At 40.9% G+C, this 25,678-nt stretch overlaps 1 protein-coding gene across 2 annotated transcripts; it reads right to left on the reverse strand.

Moving 5' to 3' along the window:
- Positions 1-4,575: 4,575 nt before the first annotated feature.
- On the reverse strand, positions 4,576-25,678 carry LOC307058589 (HLA class II histocompatibility antigen, DO beta chain-like; the record flags this gene model as incomplete). Of its 2 annotated transcripts, XM_079712109.1 has the most annotated exons (6): positions 4,584-4,619; positions 4,785-4,816; positions 5,079-5,189; positions 5,644-5,925; positions 6,388-6,657; positions 25,588-25,678. In XM_079712109.1, 6 exons carry the CDS (start codon positions 25,676-25,678, stop codon positions 4,584-4,586), a joined length of 822 nt encoding a protein of 273 aa, XP_079568235.1. The 2 variants fall into 2 exon arrangements, with proteins under 2 accessions (XP_079568236.1, XP_079568235.1); XM_079712110.1 differs by lacking the exon at positions 4,785-4,816 and having other exon boundaries at positions 4,576-4,619.

A 25,678-nucleotide genomic window follows, 5' to 3' on the forward strand; every position in this document is an offset into this window, starting at 1 on the left:
ATGAAGCAAATAGAGCCCCTCATTAACTCAATGCAAAAAGACCATCTCCAAGACACATTATGTTAAAATTGTCAAAAGTCAATGACAGGGACTTCCCTGGTGGTCCAGTGGTTAGGACTCCATGCTTCCACTGCAGGGGGCAAGGGTTCAATCCCTGGTCAGGGAACTAAGATTCCACATGTTGCACAGCACAGCCAAAAAAAGAAAGAAAAAAAAAGTCAGTGACAGGGAATTTTTAAAGGCATCCAGGGAAAAAAGGATCGTAACCTGCAAAGGAACCCCATTAGTTTATCAGCAGAGTTCAGAAATTCTACAGGTCAAGAGGGAGTGGGATGACATTCTCAAAATACTGAAAGATAACTGTCAGCCAAGAATACTCTATCCGACAAGGTTGTCATTCAGAGATGAAGGAGAAATAAAGACTTTCTCAGACAAACGAAAGCTGAGAGAGCTCATCAAAATATACCTTCCTTACAAGAGACGTAAGAAGGAGCTCTTCTACCAGAAATAAAAATGTAACTGAACCCAGGTTCAATTGCTCGCCACTCATAAGCCAATAATTTGAGAGGCAAGTGTCAGTAGAAAGGAAACGTGCTTTAATCAGAAGCGCCAACAATCTGGGGAGAAGGTGGACTTGTTTCCCAAACCAACTCCAAAGATTCTTCTCAGCCATGACAGTTTTTAAAGGGAAAAATGGAGGGAAAGAATCTCAGTGAATCACCAAGGCAGGAGGCTGGGTTCTGCATCATTCTCCATTGAGTGCAGACTGGCTGACTCTCTCTTCAGATGTTATCTTGCCTGCGTGATCTCCTGCAGGATTGCCTGGGGGTTTGAGCTGCTGGGGGTAGAGAGCTAGTTATTTTTTAACTGTTTTTTATCTAAGAAAAGAATCAACAGGTTAGACAAGGCATGGTGTGCATTCAGGAGAGCATAAGTCGGGAGTTAGTTTCAATTGCCTAGTGATCTCATTCCTATAATTAGGTTCTTTTAAGGTTAGAGGGGAACAGAAATGGGCAAATAGGAAAGAGGCAAAAGACCTGCTTTCAAAAAGGTAAAAAGTAAAAAAACAAAAAGTTATCTGGGCTTCCCTGGTGGCGCAGTGGTTGAGAGTCCGCTTGCGGATGCAGGGGACACGGGTTTGTGCCCCCATCCAGGAGGATCCCACATGCCGCGGAGCGGCTGGGCCCGTGAGCCATGGCTGCTGAGCCTGCACCTGTGCTCCGCAACGGGAGAGGCCACAACAGTGAGAGGCCCGCGTACTGCAAAAAAAAAAAAAAAAAAATTTTACATGTACAAAGAGTGAATTTGTGGTAAGTAAATTATACCTCAAGAAGCCTGTTAAAATAATCTTTCTTAAAAGAAAAAGAGCCCTCCTAAGCAAGACAGAAAGTCTAGAAGACATAAAGAAAAATATGTATTTGAATAAAAATTTAAAATTTCTTGCATGGATTAAATAAATTTTAAAGAAATATATAAAGCTCAGAAAACTTTGCAACACACAAGGCTGACAATAGGCTAACTTTCTTATTATGTAAAATTGCCAACAAATCAACAAATAAATGAACAAAAATAAACAACAGAAAAGTGGGCAAAGATACAGACTATTTACAGAAGCAAATACACCAAAGGCCAATAAACATAAAATATTTACTCAAACACACCAATAATCAGAAAAAAATACAAATTCAAATAGCAATGTGATGAAATATTTCTCCCCCAAACTGACAAATATAATAGTCTGGGTTTTTTAAATAAAGGATTTACAAGAGTCTGTGGGAATGGATTCTCTCATATATTATTAGTAGCATCATGAGTGAGTGGGAGCTTGGTGGTATCTATTAAAATATTAAAGTGCAAATGTTACATGACTGACAACAACAATAAAATCCACATCCATATATCTGCAATGTTCTGAATGTTTGTGCCTCTACAAAATGTATCTGCTGAAACCTAGTCCCTAATGTGATGCTATTAAGATGTAGAGCTTTGGGGGGTGACTAAGTCCTGAAGGTGGACCCCTTATGAATGGGATTAGTGCCCTTATAAAGGGCCAAAAAGACCAGAGTCTTCCCTTCCACCATGTGAGGCCACAGTGAGCTATTGACAGTCTGCAAACCCAGAAGAGGGTTTTCACCAGAACTCGACCTTGCTGGTATACTGATCTCAGACTTCCCACCTCCAGAACTGTGAGATATAAGTTTCTGCTGTTTATAAGCTACTCAGTTTATGGTATTTGGTTGTAGTAGCCTGAATGGACTAAGATAATATCTATCTAAAAGAAACAATCTTACATGACCTTAAAGAGACTTGTAATTGAATGTTTGTTGCACCAGGTTAGGAATAACAAAATTATTTCCAAATTCAAAAAGAAAAACTGGGCTTCCCTGATGGCGCAGTGATTGAGAGTCCACCTGCCAATGCAGGGGACACGGGTTCGTGCCCCGGTCCGGGAAGATCCCACATGCCGCAGAGCAGCTAGGCCCGTGAGCCATGGCTGCTGAGCCTGGGCGTCTGGAGCCTGTGCTCCACAATGGGAGAGGCCACAACAGTGAGAGGCCTGCATACTGCAAAAAAAAAAAAGAAAAACTGACAACTTTGTCTTGATTATGGAAATTCTGTACATCAAAAAAATTATAAAATATGTTAAATATTGGTTTATATCCCTTTGGGTAGTTGGACAATCCCAGACTTCCATCCTAGATAAAAACATTCTAAATAAGTTCTCATACATGTGCCCAAGATGACATATAAAAAAAGTAACTGAAGAGAAAAGAAACAGTCTTAATATTAAGAGAGAGAATGGATGAATTGTGGTATAGCCACGCAAAGGACTAATATACCAAGTTTTAAGTGAATGAGATAGGACTAGCAACCTGTATAGCAAAAAAATCATAAACTACAAGAGACCCAGAATACCCAAAAGCAACCCTGAGAAGGAAGAACAAAGCCAAAGGTATCGCACTTCCTGGTTTCAAACTATAGTAATAAAAACAGTATAGTACTGGCATTAAAATGGACACATAGACCAGTGGAACAGAAAAGAGAGCCCAGAATTAAACCCTTCCATATATATTCAATTAATATTTGACAAGTGAGCCAAGAACACCCAATGGGGAAAGGATAGTGTCTTCAACAAATGGTGCTGTGTAAACTGGAGAAACACACGCCAAAAAAAGTAGAAGGAAATAATGAAGATAAGAGAGGAAATAGAATGGATAATAGATGCATAATAAAGAAAATCACAAAGCTAGAGTTTTCTTTTTTTCTTCTTTTTTTTTTTTTTTGATAAACCACCTGCAAGACACATAAGGAAGAAAAATTCAAATTACTAACATCCATAACAAAAAGATGCCATTGCTACAGATTCTATAAACATTAAAAGATACTAACAGGATATAAAGAATTTTGTTCCGGTAGATTTGTCATTTTGATAAAATTCTTTGAAAAACAACATTTCATGATCTATTTCTGTATAACAAATTACACCCAAACTTAGTGGCTTAAAACTACAGCCATTTAATGATTTTTCACAGTTCTGGGAGTTGATTGAGCTTAGAAGGTGGTATTCACAGAGGGTCTCTCATGTGGTTGCAGTCAGATGGTAGCTGGGGCTGGGGTCCTCTGGAGGCTCAACTGGGACACGGAGGCACTCTCTCCCTCAGCAATTCCAGTGCCTCTAACGTGGCCTATGTGGTCCCATCAGCAATGAAGTCAAACTTCTTACCTGATGGCTCAGGACTTCCAATAGGAAAGTAAAAGCTGTAAGCCTTCTTTAGACGTACTCTCAGATGGTCTAAGTCCAGGGCCAGCTACATCTTCATGAGACGAATGACAAATACTTTGTACCCTAATTAATCTACCCCACAGAATTTACCAAAGCTGACCCTGAAATTAGACAATCTGTATAATCCTACAGATGATTTTTTTTGAACTGTAAGTGTAATAAAATCACCCTCAAAGGAAATTCAAGGCCCAAATAGTTTGCAAGGATATGACTACTTTTGAGAGGAGGGAGTGGGCTTTGATTGGCCTGCAGCAGGGAGACTTATGCAGCGGCTGGAAAAGTTCTATTTCTTGAACTGAGCATTGATTAGAGGGGTTTTGCCCTTAAGTCATGTATTGAATTATACATTTTATGTGGTTATCTCTATCTCAGTTTTATTTTAAAGGAAAAAGTCTTTTAAAAAACAATGAAAAGGGAGCAGTGACTATCTGAACGTTTGTCTTCTGAAGACTGTGGGGCTGCCTTTGGAAGAGAGAAAGATGGAGATCACGACTTAGAGGTTAGGGCTGGACCACAGAAAAGTAAATAAAGTTTGGGACTGGAAGGAGCTAGGTCTTAGGGGAATTTCTGAACACTGTCCTTGGAAATGGGGACTAGTATAGACAAGGAGGAGGAAGAAGGGCACAAGGATGAGAGATGCGTGATCTCAGAACAGAAGACTCTAGAATCAGTTCAGGACTCCTCCAAGGTCTCATGGAAATGAGTCATCCAGAACATTGACCTCATAAATGTCCTTCACTTAATCCAGGGCCACTCAATCCCTCTTCAGGCTCCAGGGAGAGAAGCTTCTATTAGGACCTTAATGTGGCTGTGGATGAAGAACTGCTCTTGGGACCTGCAGGGAGAGTGATAAAGTCCCGTGAGTCCCCCACCCTCCAGCACAGGGACTCAGCAGACAGCGCACCCAGCCAGAGTCACTTACATCTTATCCCCGTGACCCTCCCTCCGCCAAAGGATGGGTGAATGATCTGGCACCAAAAGCTAAGGAAGGAGACATTACCTCAGCACCAGACAACGGAGTCTCCACACGTCCTACAATAAAAAAGGAAGAAATAGGATGCCCCAGTTAGAACCAAATGTTGTGATTATCCTGAGCAATGGGGGATGACCCAGAGTATCAGAACTCCATCTCCGATTACCCCCCGGAATGTTTCTGGCTTCAGGAAAAAACTATCTCAGTGACCCCTGAGAGGTATGATCAGCCCTCCCTGCCTTGCACCTTAGACGTTAGGAAAAGTGGGAAGTGGGGAAAGCCAGGGGGCACGTGGCAGGGGTACTCCTCAGAGCTCATTACCTTTCCGAGCCCTGGTGTGGATGACGATCCCCACCAGAAGGAAGACTAGCCCAACCAGGAAGGCTGCAATTCCACTCAGCATCTTTCTCCAAGAATATTCAGACTGAGCTCCTATGGAAAACATGTATTAAAGTGAGCCAAAAGCTCCCAATATTTGGTGTACCTTCCTGAAATCCCAGAACCTGTGCTGGACACCAATCCAATGCTATCTAGGGAAGGACTAAATCTTTGAAGCCAAGGCTTGTACTCATGGAGTTTCTGTTAATGATTCTTATAGCCAATAATAATGCCCCCCTAAATGCCAAGACCAAAGCATTAGAGGACAGTAGTTCCCAAAGTTGGAAGTAAGTGACAAGGTGATTACAACTCCATATTTCTTGGAAGATCCAAGAATAGCTATTTGCCATGTTTTTTCCCACCCCAACCCAAACACCCCAATTTCTATGACTCCCTCAGATCAGAGGGAAGAAGAACTAGTGTTGTAGCCAAGATGAACACAGAGGTAACACAGGTCTTGAGTCAGATTGAGCCGAGTTTCATCCAGAAAGTATAAGCTGATTCTCACTCCACTCCACAGAAACAGGACTCAGCAGGCTGGGATGATCAACAAGGCAGGTGTAGACCTCTCCAAGTTCAGGCATCATTGCCAGCATCACCATTGTCTGAAAGGTCCAGTCTCCATTCCTAATGAGGCCAGTGGACATGACCCCCTCTCTCTGTTCCTGCCCATTCCGGAACCACGTGATCTTGATGTCCCCTGGATAGAAACCTGTCACAGAGCAAAGCAGCAGATTGTGTTGCTGCAAGGCTGGGATCCTCTCTGGATACACTGTCACCTCTGGTTGCACTAGCAGGGGAGAGAAGAAATGAGACATGGTGAAGGAAATCCACAAAGCCAACACAGGAGTTTCATTAAAGGTTATCTCAGCCACAAATCTCTTTCCCAAATCACCCAAGTAGAAACTGGAAATGTGGGGAAATCTCACCCCCGAAGACTCAAACACTGGATATGTTAGTGTCGCAAGGAGGATTTAGGCTTTATCACATGCCCACAATTGCCCCTTGTATTTGGGAAGACACTAGCCCTTAAAGTCCCTGAGAACTGGGGGTCTGGGACCCAAGACCACCGTGAACTGACCACTGAGGATAGTGAATGAGTCACAATTGAGGACAGAACATATACAGACTCCCCTGCTCCTGACCCATCTATCCTGAAGCAGGAAACTGCCCAGTACAAGGAAGAAGAGCCACGGCCAGGCTCACACTGGGGAGATTCCTGAATCCCTGCAGTCCCCACCTTGCACCTCACCTTTTCTCCCCACAGTGAAGGGTGCACCCAGCTTGTAGTTGTGTCTGCAGAGCGCATCCACAGAGGCTCTACTCCTTGCCAGTATATCGGGCCGATTGTTCCACAGCTCAGCGTCAGGCTGGCCCAGCTCCGTCAAGGCCACAAACATCCCCAAGTTGCTGTCAAAACGCGCATACTCCTCCAGGTTAAAGATGAATCTGACCACAAACTGCACCTTTTCTGTCCCATTGGTGAAGTAACAGTCAGCCTTTGCCTGAATCACAAAATCTTCTAGAAAACCAAAAAAAAAAAGACTATGAACCAGCCCCAATTAGGAAACCCATACCTGGTTTATTATGCCAGACCACATTGATTGAGACCTTTGACCTCAGTAAATCAGCCAAAGTAGCCTCTGCTCCGCTGGGCCCCACCCTGGTTCCTCTTAGCAAAGAGACATCCATTCTTCTTTGAAAGAAGCCTGAGGTCCAGCCTACCAGGCCAGCCAAACAGGAGACATGTAACCCAAAGAAGCAAGTCAGAATGTGTCCAGAGACATAAACTTTCATTCAACAAATATTCATTCCTTTGACCAATATTTATAGACTGTTTGCATTTTGCCAGACACTGTGCTAAGTTTCTCCAAGCCAAGCTTTCAGAAGCCCAAGAATTCCCAGCCCTGTATGGAATAGTTCAATAGTATTCTTGTCGTTAGTAGGTTAATTCTATATATTCCTTCTGGAGTAAAGTGAAAGGAGGATGGAGGTGGGGTAAAGAAATGCAGAGTAGGTTCATAGTAGGTGTGAAATAAACTCCCCTTCTACTTTCCATTCACTATGGGTTTTCTCAAGAATTTTCTTCTGGGGACTTCCCTGGTGGTCCAGTGGCTAAGACTCTGTGCTTCCCCTGCAGGAGGCACAGGTTCGATCCCTGATTGGGGAACTAAGATTCCAAGTGGCACAGCCAAAAAAAAAAATTTTTTTAATGAATTTTCTTCTGGACCTTTTCCTTTGCACGATTACTCAGAGACCTCATCCCCTCTGTTGGCTCTAGTAAGGTAATGACCTAATTACCTCTATCTACGTTGGGTAAAATAATATTAACTCATGACTTGAAGATGCCTTTTATTATCATCATCATCATCATCATTGGCCCTGTATGCACAGTTCTAGCGGTTGTAATAATCTGGTGAATATAGGGTTAACTTAAACCTTTTCTGGAGGCTTTTATATTAAACACTTCCACTGAAGAATGAATTTAAAAATCCAAGTCCTTCAATATCCTGCGATAAACCATTATGGAAAAGAATATGAAAAAGAATGTATAACTGAGTCACTTTGCTGTACAGCAGTAATGAACACAACATTGTGATTCAACCATACTTCAATAAAAAATAAATTTTAGGGACTTCCCTGGTGGCACAGTGGTTAAGGATCTCCCTGCCAATGCAGGGGACATGGATTTGAGCCCTGTTCCAGGAAGATCCCACATGCCACGGAGCAACTAAGCCTGTGCGCCACAACTACTAAGCCCGTGTGCTACAACTACTGAAGCCCGCATGCCTAGAGCCCGTGCTCTGCAACAGGAGAAGCCACCACAATGAGAAGCCCGTGCGCTGCAACTAGAAAAAGCCCGTGTGCAGCAACAAAGACACAACGCAGCCAAAAATAAATAAATAAATAAATTTTTTTAAATATAAAATTTAAATAAATAAACAAAAATGCAAATCCATTCTCCATTATGATTTTCCACTTTCAGAGTACCTTATTAGTATTGATAGTGATTAGTTTGAAATCTATACTAACTTTCATACAATGTAACTCTTTTTTAATTGGCATGTTCTCCAAAACAATTTAATTTCCCAAAGCTATTTAATCAGTCTTCATAGGTAAGAAAAAATATGATTGTGTATTGTGGTCTGGATGTTTGTGTTCCCTCTATTCACATGTTGAAACCCCAACCCCCAAGGGTAATGGTATTAGTCAGCAGTGTTAGGGGAGGTACTTAGGTCAGGAGCATGGATTCCTGATGAAAGGGGTTAGTGTCCCTAGAAAAGAGGCTCCAGAGAGCTCCCTTGCCCCTTCAACCATGTGAGGACACAGAGAGAAGGTGCCAGCTCTGAACCAGAAAGAGAGCCTTTCCCAGAACACAACCATGCTGCAGCCTTCATCTCGGACTTCCCAGCCTCCAGAACTTTGAGAAATAAATTTCTGTTGTTTATAAGCAACGCAATCTGTGGCATTTGTCATAGCAGCCCAAACAAACTAAGGTGGTGATAGTTGTCTTAGATTTGAAGATCTGGACAATTTTAAGAGACAAGCTGGTAAACGGACCTGGATTGGTCTCAGTTCACTTAAGTTCTAGTTCTTTATCTAGTTATTTTACATAGAAACAGATACTTCCCCTCCCTGACCTGCTTCCCTATCAATAAAGACAGGTTTGGATTTACAACACCAACACTGAGGTAGAACTCAAAAGCATTGTGTTAGGTAAGAAAAGAAACAGAATGTGATTCATCACACAATGACATTTATTAAAATTTAAATATACACACAGGAGGGAGCAGAGTCAAGATGGCGGACTAGGAGGATGCGGAGTTCGTGTCTCCCCACAACTGGGCACCTACCAGAGGCTGGTGGGGGACCTTGACACCCAAGGGGATGGGAGGACCCCCCGAGTGACTGGGGAGGACATGGGGTGGAATGAGGGGGAAAGAGAAGTGGAGGTCAGAGGGAACCAGTGCCCCTGAGGGGTGGCTGGGGGAGGGGAGGGGTTCCTGTGCCTGGAGGGACCCTTGGAGTTTCAGAGGACTCGGGGGAACATGAATAGCATTTACCCTGCCCACTCAGGCCCTGAGACCTCCACCATCCGGGGACACCTCCTGCCACGTGGGTCCTAAGGGTGTGTGGGGGGGGAGAAGAGTAAAGGTGAACGGGGAGCCTGCTAAGGTCTCAGGCCTGATCATCCCTACTCTGAGGCCAGAGGCACATCAGGGCCCCTCCAACAGCACTGAGCCTAATTCCCACCCCCACCCCAAGGGCTTAAGAATAGGCCCCGACCCCACCTAAACGATGCCCATGCCTAAGCCCCACCCCACATAGCCAAGGCCTTTTCCGGCCTTTTTTTTCCTACTTTTTTGCTATTGTGATTCTGTTTTACCTTCTGGTTGTTGTTTCATTTATATTTTACTTTTTTTAACATATCTGTTAGTTTTCTAATCTTATATTATTTTTTACTCTTTGTTACTTTCTGCCCTTTTTTAGTTTTTTGCCACCCTGTGCAGCTTGCAGGATCTTGGTTCCCAGACCAGGGGTCAGGGGTCAGCTCCTATGGTGGGAGCACTGAGTCCAAATCGCTGGATGAACAGAGAGCCTCAGACCCCAGGGAATATTAATCAGAGTGAGGTCTCCCAGAGGTCCTCATCTCAGCACCAAGACCCAGCTCTACCCAACAGCCTACAAACTCCAGGGCTGGAAGCCTCAGGCCAAACCACCAATAAGACAGGAACACAGTCCCACCCATCCAAAAAAAAAAAAAAAAAAAAAGAGACAATAAAAAAATATGTTACAGATGAAGGGGGAAGATAAAAACCTACAAGACCAACTAAATGAAGAGAAAATAGGCAACCTACCTGAAAAAGAATTCAGAGTAATGATAGCAAAGATGATTCAGAATTTTGGAAATAGAATTCAGGCACGGATCAAGAAAATACAAGAAATGTTTAACAAAGACCCAGAAGAACTAAAGAATAAACAAAGTTGAACAACACAGTAACTAAAATGAAAAATACAATAGAAGGAATCAATAACACAAAAAATGAGGCAGAAGAACAAATACATGAGCTTGAAGATAGAATGGTGGAAATAACTGCCAAGGAGCATAATAAAGGAAAAAGAATGAAGAGAATTGAAAACAGTCTCAGAGACCTCTGAGACAACATTAAATACACCAACATTCGAATTATAAAGGTCTCAGAAGAAGAGAAAAAGAAAGGGTCTGAGAAAATATTTGAAGAGATTATAGTCAAAAACTTCCCTAACATGGGAAAGGAAATAGCTACCCAAGTCCAGAAAACACAGAGAGTCCCATACAGGATAAACCGTAAGAGAAACACACCAAGACACATATTAATCAAACTAACAAAAATTAAATAAAAAGAAAAAATTTTAAAGCAGCAAGGGAAAACAAAAAATAACATACAAGGGAATCCCCATAAGGTTATCAGCTGATTTTTCATCAGAAAGTCTGCAGGCCAGAATGGAGTGGCAGGATATATTTAATGTGATGAAAGAGAAAAACCTACAACCAAGATCACTCTACCCAGCAAGGATCTCACTCAGATTCGACGGAGAAGTCAAAAGCTTTTCAGACAAGCAAAAGCTAAGAGAATTCAGCACCACCAAACCAGCTTTACAACAAATGTTAAAGGAACTTCTCTAAGTGGGAAGCACAAGAGAAGAAAAAGACCCACAAAAACAAACCCAAGACAATTAAGAAAATTGCAGTAGGAACATACATATTGATAATTACCTTGAATGTAAATGGATTAAATGCCCTAACCAAAAGACTCAGACTGAATGGATACTAAAACAAGACTCATATATGTGCTGCCTACAAGAGACCCACTTCAGATCTAGGGACACATACAGACTGAAAGTGAGGGGATGGAAAAGGATATACCATGCAAATGGAAATCAAAAGAAAGCCGGAGTAGCAATACTCATATCAGATAAAATAGACTTTAAAATAAAGACTGTTACAAGAGATAATGAAGGACACTACCTAATGACCAAGGGATCAATCCAAGAAGAAGATATAACAATTAAATATTTATGATTTAAATAAAATAAATATGATTTAAAAATCCTCCCAACATAGGAGCACCTCAATACATAAGGCAAATGCTAACAGCCATAAAACAGGAAGTCAACAGTAACATAGTAATAGTGGGAGACTTTAACACCCCACTTACACCAATGGACAGATCATCCAGACAGAAAATAAATAAGGAAACACAAGATTTAAATGACACAATAGACCAGATAGATTTGATTGATAATTATAGGACATTCCACCTAAAGTGGCAGAATACACTTTCTTCTCAGGTTCACATGGAACATTCTCCAGGGTAGATCACATCTTGGGTCACAAGTCAAGCCTCAAAAATTTAAGAAAATTGAAATCGTATCAAGCATCTTTTCCGACCACAATGCTATGAGATTAGAAATCAATTACAGGAAAAAAAAAAAACTGTAAAAAACACAAATACATGGAGACTAAATAGTGCACTACTAAATAACCAAGAGATCATTGCAGAAATCACAGAGGAAATTAAAAAATACATAGAAATAAATGACAATGAAAACATGATGACCCAAAACCTATGGGATGCAGCAAAAGACTTCCTAAGAGGAAAGTTTATAGCAATTCAATCTCACCTCAAGAAACAAGAAAAACCTCAAATGAAAAATCTAACCTTACACCTAAAGCAACTAGAGACCGAAGAACAAAGAAAACCCAAAGTCAGTAGAAGGAAAGAAATCATAAAGATCAGAGCAGAAATAAATGAAATAGAAATGAAGAAAACAATAGCAATGTCAATAAAACTAAAAGTTGGTTCTTTGAGAAGATAAACAAAATTGATACACCTTTAGCCAGACTCATCAAGAAAAAAAAAGGAGAGGATGCAAATCAATAAAATTAGAAATGAAAAAGGAGAATTACAACTGACACCACAGAAATACAAAGGATTACGAGAGACTACTACAAACAACTATATGCCAATAAAATGGCCAACCTGGAAGAAATGGACAAATTCTTAAAAAGGTACAATTTTCTAAGACTGAACCAGGAAGAATTAGAAAATATAAACAGACCTATCACAAGTAATGGAATTAAAACTGTGATTAAAAGTCTTCCAACAAACAAAAGTCCAGGACAAGTTGGCTTCACAGGCGAATTCTAGCAAACATTTAGAGAAGAGCTGACACCTATACTTCTCAAACTCTTCCAAAAGATTTCAGAGGGGCGGAAGAGGAAGATGGCGGAAGAGTAAGACGCGGAGATCACCTTCCTCCCCACAGATACATCAGAAATTCATCTACACGTGGAACAACTCCAACAGAACACCTACTGAACGCTGACAGAAGACCTCAGACCCCCCAAAAGGCAAGAAACTCCCCACATACCTGGGTAGGTCAAAAGAAAAAAAGAATAAACAGAGACAATAGGATATGGACGGGACCTGCACCAGTGGGAGGGAGCCGTGAAGGAGGGAAGGTTTCTACACACTACAAGCCCCTTCGCGGGCGGAGACTGCAGGTGGCGGAGGGGGAAAGCTTCGGAGTAGCGGAGGAGAGCACAGCAACAGGGGTGCGGAGGGCAAAGCGGAGAGATTTTGGCACAGAGGATCGGTGCCCTTAGGCACACACCAGCCCGAGAGGCTTGTCTGCTCGGCCCACGGGGCGGGCGGGGCTGGGAGCTGAGGCTCGGGTATCGGCTTTCAGTCGGAGCGCAGGGAGAGGACTGGGGCTGGCGGCAGGAAGAGAGCCTGAAGGGGTTAGTGCTAGCCCGGAGGGAGTCCGGGGAAAGGGTCTGGAGCTACCGGAGAGGCAGGAGACTTTTTTCCCTTTTGTTGCCTGGTGCGCGAGGAGAGGGCATTCCCCTCCCTCCCCTCTGCCTGAGTGAGCCAGAGCCCCCGAATCGGCAGCTCCTTTAAACCCGTCCTGTCTGAGCGAAGAGCGGACGCCCTCCGGCGACCTACGCGCAGAGGCGGGGCCAGGTCCAAGGCTGAGACCCGGGAGTTGTGAGAGCAGAGACAGGGAAATCTCTCTGTGTAGCCTCGGAGGCAGTGGATTAAAGCTCCACGGTCCATTTGATGTGCCCTGCGTCTGTGGAGTGTATGAATGGACAGCGAATCATCCCAAATTGAGGAAGTGGACTTTGAGGACAAGATTTAAGACTTTCCCCCCTTTTTACAACGAATTATCCCAAATTAAGGAGGTGGACTTAGCAAGATTTCAGACTTCTCGCCCTTTTCCTCTGTTTACAACGAATTATCCCAAATCGAGGAGGTGGACTTGGAGAGCAAGATTTTTGATTTTTCCCCCTGCTCTCTTTTTGTGAATGTGTATGTGTAATCTTCTGTGTAAGATTCTCTCTGTATAGCTTTGCTTCCACCATATGTCCCAGGGTTCTATCGGTCCGTGTTTTTTTTTTTCAATAATTACTTTTTAATTTTAATAACGCTACTATATTTCATACTTTATTCTATTTTACTTTACCTGCTCTTTCTTTTTTTCCTACCTTCCCTTCCTCCCTCCCTCCCTCCGCTCCTCCTTTCCTTCTTTCTTTTTCTTTCCTCCCTCCCTCCCTCCCACCCTTCTTCTTTCCACTTTCTTTTTCTTTCCTTCCTCCCTCCCTCCCTCCTGTCTTTCTTTCTTTCTTCCCTTCCTCCCTCCCTCCCTTCTTCCATTCACTCTTCCTTTTGCTTTCATTCCTCCCTCCCTCCCTCCTTTCTTTCCTTCTTTCCATCCTCCCTCCCTCCCTCCCTCCTTTCTTTCTTCCTTCCTTCCTTTCCTCCCTTCTTCCTTTCTTTCCCTCTCTCTTTCTTTCTTCTACTAATTCTTTCTTTCTACTTTTTCTCACTGTTATTCTGAGCCGGGTGGATGAAAGGCTCGTGGTGCTGCAGCCAGGAGTCAGTGCTGTGCCTCTGAAGCGGGGGAGCCAACCTCAGGACACGGGTCCACAAGAGACCTCCCAGCTCCACATAATATCAAGCAGAGAAAATCTCCCAGGGACCTCCATCTCAACACCAGCACCCAGCTTCAGTCAACGACCAGCAAACTACAGTGCTGGTCACCCTATGCCAAGCAACTAGCAAGGCAGGAACACAACCCCACCCATTAGCAGAGAGACTACCTAAAAACATAATAAGGCCACAGGCACCCCAAAACACACCACCAGACGTGGACCTGTCCACCAGAAAGACAAGATCGAGCCTCAACCACCAGAACACAGGCATTAGTCCCCCCCACCAGGAAGCCTACACAACCTACTGAAACAACCTTAGCCACGGGGGACAGATACCAAAAACAACGGGAACTACGAATCTGCAGCCTGCAAAAAGGAGACCCCAAACACAGTAACATAAGCAAAATGAGAAAGCAGAAAAACACACAGCAGGTGAAGGAGCAAGATAAAAACCTACCAGACCTAACAAATGAAGAGGTAATAGGCAGTCTACCTGAAAAAGAATTCAGAATAATGATAGTAAAGATGATCCAAAATCTTGGAAATAAGATAGACAAAATGCAAGAAACAGTTAACAAGGACCTAGAAGAACTAAAGATGAATCAAGCATCGATTAAAAACACAATAAATGAAATGAAAAATACTCTAGATGGGATCAATAGCAGAATAACTGAGGCAGAAGAACGGATAAGTGAGGTGGAAGATAAAATAGTGGAAATAACTGCTGCAGAGCAAAATAAAGAAAAAAGAATGAAAAGAATAGAGGACAGTCTCAGAGACCTCTGGGACAACATTAAACGCACCAACATTCGAATTATAGGGGTTCCAGAAGAAGAAGAGAAAAAGAAAGGGACTGAGAAAATATTTGAAGAGATTATAGTTGAAAACTTCCCTAATATGGGAAAGGAAATAGTTAATCAAGTCCAGGAGGCACAGAGAGTCCCATACAGAATAAATCCACGGAGAAATACGCCAAGATACATATTAATCAAACTGTCAAAAATTAAACACAAAGAAATCATATTAAAAGCAGCAAGGGAAAAACAACAAATAACACACAAGGGAATCCCCATCAGGTTAACAGCTGATCTCTCAGCAGAAACTCTACAAGCCAGAAGGGAGTGGCAGGACATAATTAAAGTGATGAAGGAGAGAAACCTGCAACCAAGATTACTCTACCCAGCAAGGATCTCATTCAGATTTGATGGAGAAATTAAAACGTTTACAGACAAGCAAAAGCTGAGAGAGTTCAGCACCACCAAACCAGCTTTACAACAAATGCTAAAGGAACTTCTCTAGGCAAGAAACACAACAGAAGGAATATACCTACAATAACGAACCCAAAGCCATTAAGGAAATGGGAATAGAAACATACATATCAATAATTACCTTAAATGTAAATGGACTAAATGCTCCCACCAAAAGACACAGAGTGGCTGAATGGATACAAAAACAAGACCCATATATATGCTGTCTACAAGAGACCCACTTCAGACCTAGAGACACATACAGATTGAAAGTAAGGGGATGGAAAAAGATATTCCATGCAAATGGAAATCAAAAGAAAGCTGGAGTAGCAATTCTTATATCAGACAAAATAGACTTTAAAATAAAGACTATTAGAAGAGACAAAGAAGGACACTACATAACGATAAAGGGATCGATCCAAGAAGAAGATATAACAATTGTAAATATTTATGCACCCAACATAGGAGCACCTCAATACATAAGGCAAATACTAACAGCCATAAAAGGGGAAATCGACAGTAACACAATCATAGTAGGGGACTTTAACACCCCACTTTCACCAATGGACAGATCATCCAAAATGAAAATAAATAAGGAAACACAAGCTTTAAATGATACATTAAACAAGATGGACTTAGTTGATATTTATAGGACATTCCATCCAAAAACAACCGAATACACATTTTTCTCAAGTGCTCATGGAACATTCTCCAGGATAGATCATATCTTGGGTCACAAATCAAGCCTTGGTAAATTTAAGAAAATTGAAATGGTATCAAGTATCTTTTCCGACCACAATGCTATGAGACTAGACATCAATTACAGGAAAAGATCTGTAAAAAATACAAACACATGGAGGCTAAACAATACACTACTCAATAACGAAGTGATCACTGAAGAAATCAAAGAGGAAATTAAAAAATACCTAGAAACAAATGACAATGGAGACACGACGACCCAAAACCTATGGGACGCAGCAAAAGCAGTTCTAAGGGGGAAGTTTATAGCAATACAATCCCACCTTAAGAAACAGGAAACATTTCGAGTAAACAACCTGACCCTGCACCTAAAGCAATTAGAGAAAGAAGAACAAAAAACCCCCAAAGTTAGCAGAAGGAAAGAAATCATAAAGATCAGATCAGAAATAAATGAAAAAGAAATGAAGGAAACAATAGCAAAGATCAACCAAACTAAAAGCTGGTTCTTTGAGAAGATAAACAAAATTGACAAACCATTAGCCAGACTCATCAAGAAAAGAAGGGAGAAGACTCAAATCAATAGAATTAGAAATGAAAAAGGAGAAGTAACAACTGACACTGCAGAAATACAAAAGATCATGAGAGATTACTATAAGCAACTCTATGCCAATAAAATGGACAACCTGGAAGAAATGGACAAATTCTTAGAAATGCACAACCTACCAAGACTGACTCAGGAAGAAATAGAAAATATGAATAGACCAATCACAAGCACTGAAATTGAAACTGTGATTAAAAATCTTCCATCAAACAAAAGCCCAGGACCAGATGGCTTCACAGGCGAATTCTATAAAACATTTAGAGAAGAGCTAACACCCATCCTTCTCAAACTCTTCCAAACAATATCAGAGGAAGGAACACTCCCAAACTCATTCTACGAGGCCACCATCACCTTGATACCAAAACCAGGCAAGGATGTAACAAAGAAAGAAAACTACAGGCCAATATCACTGATGAACATAGATGCAAAAATCCTCAACAAAATACTAGCAAACAGAATCCAACAGCACATTAAAAGGATCATACACCATGATCAAGTGGGGTTTATTCCAGGAATGCAAGGATTCTTCAATATACGCAAATCAATCAATGTGATACACCATATTAACAAGTTGAAGGAGAAAAACCATATGATCATCTCGATAGATGCAGAGAAAGCTTTCGACAAAATTCAACACCCATTTATGATAAAAACCCTGCAGAAAGTAGGCATAGAGGGAACTTTCCTCAACATAATAAAGGCCATATATGACAAACCCACAGCCAACATTGTCCTCAATGGTGAAAAACTGAAACCATTTCCACTAAGATCAGGAACAAGACAAGGCTGCCCACTCTCACCACTCTTATTCAACCTAGTTTTGGAAGTTTTAGCCACAGCAATCAGAGAAGAAAAGGAAATAAAAGGAATCCAAATTGGAAAAGAAGAAGTAAAGCTGTCACTGTTTGCAGATGACATGATACTATACATAGAGAATCCTAAAGATGCTACCGAAAAACTACTAGAGCTAATCAATGAATTTGGTAAAGTAGCAGGATACAAAATTAATGCACAGAAATCTCTGGCATTCCTGTACACTAATGATGAAAAATCTGAAAATGAAATCAAGAAAACACTCCCATTTACCATTTCAACAGAAAGAATAAAATATCTAGGAATAAACCTACCTAAGGAGACAAAAGACCTTTATGCAGAAAATTATAAGACACTGATGAAAGAAATTAAAGAGGATACAAATAGATGGAGAGATATACCATGCTCCTGGATTGGAAGAATCAATATTGTGAAAATGACTCTACTACCCAAAGCAATCTACAGATTCAATGCAATCCCTATCAAACTACCACTGGCATTTTTCACAGAACTAGAACAAAAAATTTCAAAATTTGTTTGGAAAAACAAAAGACCCCGAATAGCCAAAGCAATCTTGAGAACGAAAAACGGAGCTGGAGGAATCAGGCTCCCTGACTTCAGACTATACTACAAAGCTACAGTAATTAAGACAGTGTGGTACTGGCATAAAAACAGAAAGATAGATCAGTGGATCAGGATAGAAAGCCCAGAGATAAACCCACGCACATATGGCCAACTTATCTTTGATAAAGGAGGCAGGAATGTACAGTGGAGAAAGGACAGCCTCTTCAGTAAGTGGTGCTGGGAAAACTGGACAGGGACATGTAAAAGTATGAGATTAGATCATTCCCTAACACCATACACAAAAATAAGCTCAAAATGGATTAAAGACCTAAATGTAAGGCCAGAAACTATCAAACTCTTAGAGGAAAACATAGGTAAAACACTCTATGACATAAATCACAGCAAGATCCTTTTGGACCCACCTCCTAGAGAAATGGAATTAAAAACAAAGATAAACAAATGGGACCTAATGAAACTTCAAAGCTTTTGCACAGCAAAGGAAACCATAAACAAGACCAAAAGACAACCCTCAGAATGGGAGAAAATATTTGTAAATGAAGCAACTGACAAAGGATTAATCTCCAAAATTTATAAACAGCTCATGCAGCTCAATAGCAAAAAAACAAACAACCCAATCCAAAAATGGGCAGAAGACTTAAATAGGCATTTCTCCAAAGAAGATATACAGACTGCCAACAAACACATGAAAGAATGCTCAACATCATTAATCATTAGAGAAATGCAAATCAAAACTACAATGAGATATCATCTCACACCAGTCCGAATGGCCATCATCAAGAAATCTAGAAACAATAAATGCTGGAGAGGGTGTGGAGAAAAGGGAACACTCTTGCACTGCTGGTGGGAATGTGAATTGGTACAGCCACTATGGAGAACAGTATGGAGGTTCCTTAAAAAACTAAAAATAGAACTACCATATGACCCAGCAATCCCACTACTAGGCATATACCCTGAGAAAACCATAATTCAAAAAGAGACATGTACCAAAATGTTCATTGCAGCTCTATTCACAATAGCCCGGAGCTGGAAACAACCTAAGTGTCCATCATCGGATGAATGGATAAAGAAGATGTGGCACATATATACAATGGAATATTACTCAGCCATAAAAAGGAACGAAACTGAGCTATTTGTAATGAGGTGGATAGACCTAGAGTCTGTCATACAGAGTGAAGTAAGTCAGAAAGAGAAAGACAAATACCGTATGCTAACACATATATATGGAATTTAAAAAAAAAAATGTCATGAAGAACCTAGGGGTAAAACGGGAATAAAGACACAGACCTACTTGAGAATGGACTTGAGGATATGGGGAGGGTGAAGGGTAAGCTGTGACAAAGCGAAAGAGAGGCATGGACATATATACACTACCAAACGTAAGGTAGATAGATAGTGGGAAGCAGCCGCAGAGCACAGGGAGATCAGCTCGGTGCTTTGTGACCGCCTGGAGGGGTGGGATGGGGAGGGTGGGAGGGAGGGAGACGCAATAGGGAAGGGATGTGGGAACAGATGTGTATGTATGACTGATTCACTTTGTTATAAAGCAGAAACTAATAAAAAAAAAATAAATAAATAGTTTTTAAAAATAAATAAATAAATAAATCAACTCTAGATTACTTATAAAAAAAAAAAAAAAAAAAAAAAAGATTTCAGAGGGAGGAACACTCCTAAATTCGTTCTATGAGGCCACCATCACCCTGATACCAAAACCAGACAAAGATATCACACACAAAAAAAGAAAATTACAGACCAATATCTCTGATGAACATAGTCACAAAAATCCTCAACAAAATACTAGCGAACAGAATCCAACAACACATTAAAAGGATCATACACCATGATCAAGTGGGATTTGTCCCAGGAATGCAAGGATTCTTCAATATATGCAGATCGATAAATGTGATACCCCATATTAACAAATTAAGGAATAAAAACCATATTATCGGGCTTCCCTGGTGGCTCAGTGGTTAAGAATCCACCTGCTAATGCAGGGGACGTGGGTTCAAGCCCTGGTCCAGGAAGATCCCACATGCCACAGAGTAACTAAGCCCGTGCTCCACAACTACTGAGCCTGTGTGCCATAACTACTGAAGCCTGTGTGCCTAGAGCCCGTGCTCTGCAACAAGAGAAGCCACCACAATGAGAAGCCTGCACACCTCAATGAAGAGTAGCCCCCACTCACCACAACTAGAGAAAGCCGGCACGCAGCAACAAAGACCAAATGCAGCCAAAAATAAACAAACAAACAAACAAACAAATAAATAAATAAACCATGTGATCACCTCAACAGATGCAGGAAAATCTTTTGACAAAATTCAACACACATTTATGATAAAAAAAAAAAAACTCTCCAGAAAATGGGCATAGAGGGAACCTACCTCAACATATTGGGTGGGCCAAAAGGTTTGTGTGGTTTTTTCTGTAATATGGCTCTAGTAGAACTTAGTTGTCTTTAAATTCATTCAAAACAATTTTGTTAGATTGTATACGACAGCTGTCATATCGGCATACATTTAAAAAAATTATCAAAATTGGTGAATTTTTGTGTAGCCATTTCAATATTGAAGATGGAAGAAAAAAGCAACATTTTCAACATATTAGGCTTTACTATTTCAAGAAAGGCAAAAACACAACTGAAACACACAAAAAGATTTGTGCAATATATGGAGAAGGTTCTGTGACTGATCAAACGTGTCAAAAGTGGTTCACGAAGTTTCGTACTGGAGATTTCTCGCTGGACAATGCTCCACTGTCGGGTAGACCAGTTGAAATTGATAGTGATCAAATTAAAACAGTAATTGAGAACAGTCAGTGTTATACCACACAGGAGACAGCCGACATACTCAAAATATCCAAATCAAGCATTGAAAATCATTTGCACTTAATGTTAATGGCTTTGATGTTTGGGTTCTACGTAAGTTAAGCGAAGAAAACGTTCTTGACCATATTTCCGCATGTGATTCTCTACTGAAACATAATGAAAACGTTCCGTTTTTAAAACAAATTGTGATTGGCAAAGAAAAGTGGTTACTATACAATAATGTGGAAAGGAAGAGCTCGTGGGGCAAGCGAAATGAGCCTCCAGTAACCACACCAAAGGCCGGTCTTCATCCAAAGAAGGTGATGCTGTGTATATGGTGGGATTGGAAGAGAGTCCTCTATTATGAGCTCCTTGCAGAAAAAACAATGATTAATTCCAACAAGTACTGCTCCCAATTAGACCAACTGAAAGCAGCACTTGATGAAAAGCTTCCAGAATTATCAACAGAAAACGCATAATCTTCCATCAGGATAATGCAGGACCACATGTTTCTTTGATGACCAGGCAGAAACTGTTACAGCTTCACTGGGAAGTTCTGATTCATCTGCTGTATTGACCAAACATTGCACCTTCGGATTTCCATGTATTTCGGTTTTAATGGAAAAAAATTAAATTCCCTGGAAGACCATACAAGTCACCCAGAACAGCTCTTTGCTCAAAAATATAAAAAGTTGGGCTTCCCTGGTGGTGCAGTGGTTGAGAGTCCGCCTGCCGATGCAGGGGACGTGGGTTCGTGCCCCAGTCCAGGAGGATCCCGTGTGCCGCGGAGCGGCTGGGCCTGTGAGCCATGGCCGTGAGTCATGGCCACTGAGCCTGCACGTCCGGAGCCTGTGCTCCGCAGCGGGAGAGGCCACAGCAGTGAGAGGCCCGCATACCACACAAATATATATATATATATATATATATATATATATATATATATATATATATATATAAAGTTTTGGGAAGATGGAATTATGAAGTTGCCTGAAAACTGGCAGAAGGTAGTGTAAAACAATGGTGAATAAGTTGTTCAATAAAGTTCTTGGTGAAAGTGAAAAAGGTGCCTTTTATTTTCACTTAAAAAACCAAAGGCACTTTTTGGCTCACTGAATAATAAAGGCCATATATGAAAAACCCAAAGCAAAAATCATTCGCAATGGTGAAAAACTGAAAGCCTTTCCACTAAGATCAGAAACCAGACAAGGATGTCCACTCCTGCCACTCTTATTCAATATAGTTTTGGAAGTCCTAGCCATGGCAATCAGAGAATAAAAAGAAATAAAAGGAATACAAATTGGGGGGAAAAAAGTAAAACTGTCACTGTTTGCAGATGACATGATACTATACATAGAAAATCCTAAAGTTGCCACCAGAAAACTACTAGGGCTAATCAGTGAATTTGGTAAAGTTGCAGGATACAAAATTAATGCACAGAAATCTCTTGCACTCCTATACACTAACAATGAAAAATCAGAAAGAGAAATTAAGGAAACAATCTCATTTACCATCACAACACAAAGAATAAAATACATAGGGATAAACCTACCTAAGGAGGCAAGAGACCTGTACTCAGAATACTATAAAACACTGATGAAAGAAATCAAAGATGACACAAACAGATGGAGAGATATACCATGTTCTTGGATGGGAAGAATCAATATTGTGAAAATGACCATACAACCCAAAGCGATCTACAGATTCAATGCAATCCCTATCAAATTACCAATGGCATTTTGCACAGAGCTAGAACAAAAGATTTTACAATTTGTTTGGAAAACAAAAGACCCTGAATAGCCAAAGCAATCTTGAGAAAGAAAAACGGAGCTGGAGGAATCAGGCTCTCCAACTTCAAACTATACTACAAAGCTACATTAATTAAGACAGTATGGTATTGGCACAAAAACAGAAATATAGATCAATGGAACAGGATAGAAAGCCCAGAGATAAACCCATGCACCTATGGTCACCTAAACTATGACAAAGGAGGTAAGAACATATACTGGAGAAAAGACAATCTCTTCAATAAGTGGTGCTGGGAAAACAGGACAGCTACGTGTAAAAGAATGAAATTAGAACACTCCCTAACACCATACCCAAAAATACACTCCAAATGGATTAAAGACCTAAATGTAAGACTGGACACGTGGAACACTCTTAGAGGAAAACATAGGAAAAACACTCTTTGACATAAACCACAGCAAGATCTTTTTTGACCCCACCTCCTACAGTAAGGAAAATAAAAACAAAAATAAACAAATGGGACCTAATAAAACTTAAAAGCTTTTGCAGAGCAAAGGAAACCATAAACAAGACGAAAAGACCATCTTCAGAATGGGAGAAAATATTTGCAAACAAAGCAACAGACAAAGGATTAATCTCCAAAATACACAAACAGCTCATGCAGCTCAATATCAAAAAAACAAACAACCCAATCAAAAATGGGCGGAAGACCTAAATAGACATTTCACCAAAGTAGACATTTCACCAAAGTAGACATACAGATGGCCAAGAGGCACATGAAAGGTTGCTCAACATCACTAATTATTGGAGAAATGCAAATCAAAACTACAATGAGGTATCACCTCACACCTGTCAGAGTGGCCATCATCAAAAAATCTACAAACAATAAATGCTGAAGAGGGTGTGGAGAAAAGGAACCTCCTTGCACTGTTGGTGGGAATATAAATTGATACAGCCTCTATGGAGAACAGGATGGAGGTTCCTTAAAAAACTAAAAATAGAACTACCATATGACCCAGCAATCCCACTACTGGGCATATACCCTGAGAAAACCATAATTCAAAAGGACACATGTACCCCAATGTTCACTGCAGCACTATTTACAATAGCCAGGACATGGAAACAACCAAGTGTCCATTGACAAATGAATGGATAAAGAAGATGTGGTACGTATATACAATGGAATATTACTCAGCCATGAAAAGGAATGAAATTGGATCATTTGCAGAGATGTAGATGGACCTAGAGTTTGTCATACAGCGTGAAGTAAGCCAGAAAGAGAAAAACAAATATCATATATTAACACATGTACATGGAGTCTAGAAAAATGGTACAGATGAACCCATTTGCAGGGCAGGAGTAAAGACGCAGGCGTAGAGAACAGACGTGGAAATGGGGGCGAAGGAGAGGGTGGGATGAATTGGGAGATTAGGAATAACATACATACACAACCATGGGTAAAATAGATAGCTAGTGGGAACATGCTACAATGCACAAGAAGCTCAGCTCAGTGCTCTGTGGTAACCTAGATGGGTGGGATTGGGGGTGGGAGGGAGGTCTAAGAGGAAGGGGATATATGTATACATATAGCTGACTCATTTCGTTGTACAGCAGAAACTATCACAATATTGTAAAGCAATTACACTCCAATAAAAAAAAATTTTTTTAATACAACAGGAAAACAATGCTACATCTTCCTAAAAGCCACCCACATACTTAAAGACATACCAGACACATTAGAATGGAAGGGAGGGAGTGAGAATGGAGACAAGGGAAGAGAGGAGAGCATCCTTGTTCTGATCAGTGATTACAAGGTGCTGTAAAGTCACTGGGGAAGATTAACTCCATTCTGTGCACTTGAGAACAATATAAAAGGACATTCAAATGGGTTAATAATGTAAGTTGATCAGGAAAGATCTCCCTGAAGAAATGGCATTTCAGTTGAGACTTGAAGGATAATTGTTACTGATCTCGAGTAGTAGATTTTCCTTCATTTCTACGTTCAGAGGAACTATTGGACTGAGTGTCAGGACAGCAGCATCCTTCCTGGGTCAGCCAGACTCATCTCGAACTCAGCTAATTTCAAACAAAGCTCTAACCTCCAAATCTCTGTTTTGTCTTACATTCTAAATAAAAAAAAAATTTTAAGTTAGTTTTTAGTCAGATCTGTGTCAGAGTTTAGACCTTACTGATTGTGTATGTGTTGCTGTTGTTCAATGGATATTATAAGCTCAGAGAGGTTTCTGTTCTCCAAGAATAATGATCTCCTCACACCCATCCTCCACAACCCTAGGTTTGTTCCTCTTTTGTGTTTAATGAGACTTTGACGTTCAAAGGGGTTCTGGTTTTTAGCACGTTATATCCTGTTTTCTTCTGATAAATATGTTTTCAGAATGTAATATCACTTCATGTTTGCATAGCTTAACTCCTCAGCTAGAAAAATAACAGCAGTAAAAACATGTACCTGGTAACATGAGGACAGGCCTAATACATTCAATTTCTCTCATTTCTCAAGATCGCTTCATACAATCTGACCATATTATAGGGGCTTAAAAATGTCAAATGAAGCAACCTTCGCTTCCAAGTTCTTTTATTCACATATACCCCAATTGGATACATACAGAAACAGTCACAATCATCAAACTCCTGGCTGAAGGATAGCAGCTATTCTCAGACTGCCTCCATTTTTTACAGTTCTCCAGACTGACATTAATACCATAAGGACCCTAAGCAAGCAATGTTTCCCTTTTTCCTGCCTCCGGACTCCTTGAATCCGTGGCTCTGGGACAGGAAGACCCTTTTCCTGCCGGGCCATTGCATGTGGTAAAGAGGGAAGGAATAATTTCCTGTCAAAGGGAAGAAGACTCTCTTTGAACCCAGAAGCCCCTTCCGGTCTGGACTGGAGCCTGGACCTGTAGGGAAAGGCCTTCCTCCCCCATGCCAGTTTTTGCATGTACACATGAAAGAAATCACTGTGTCCTTACCTGGAGAATCTCTGCCTTGAGTCATGGAGGAGTCCAGCCTGATTACCGTCACTAACAAAGCCACCACCCAGGAAACCCAGCTAGAACCCAT

This window comes from Hyperoodon ampullatus, assembly GCF_949752795.1.
Source record: "Hyperoodon ampullatus genome assembly, chromosome: 10".
NCBI lineage: Eukaryota > Metazoa > Chordata > Mammalia > Artiodactyla > Ziphiidae > Hyperoodon > Hyperoodon ampullatus.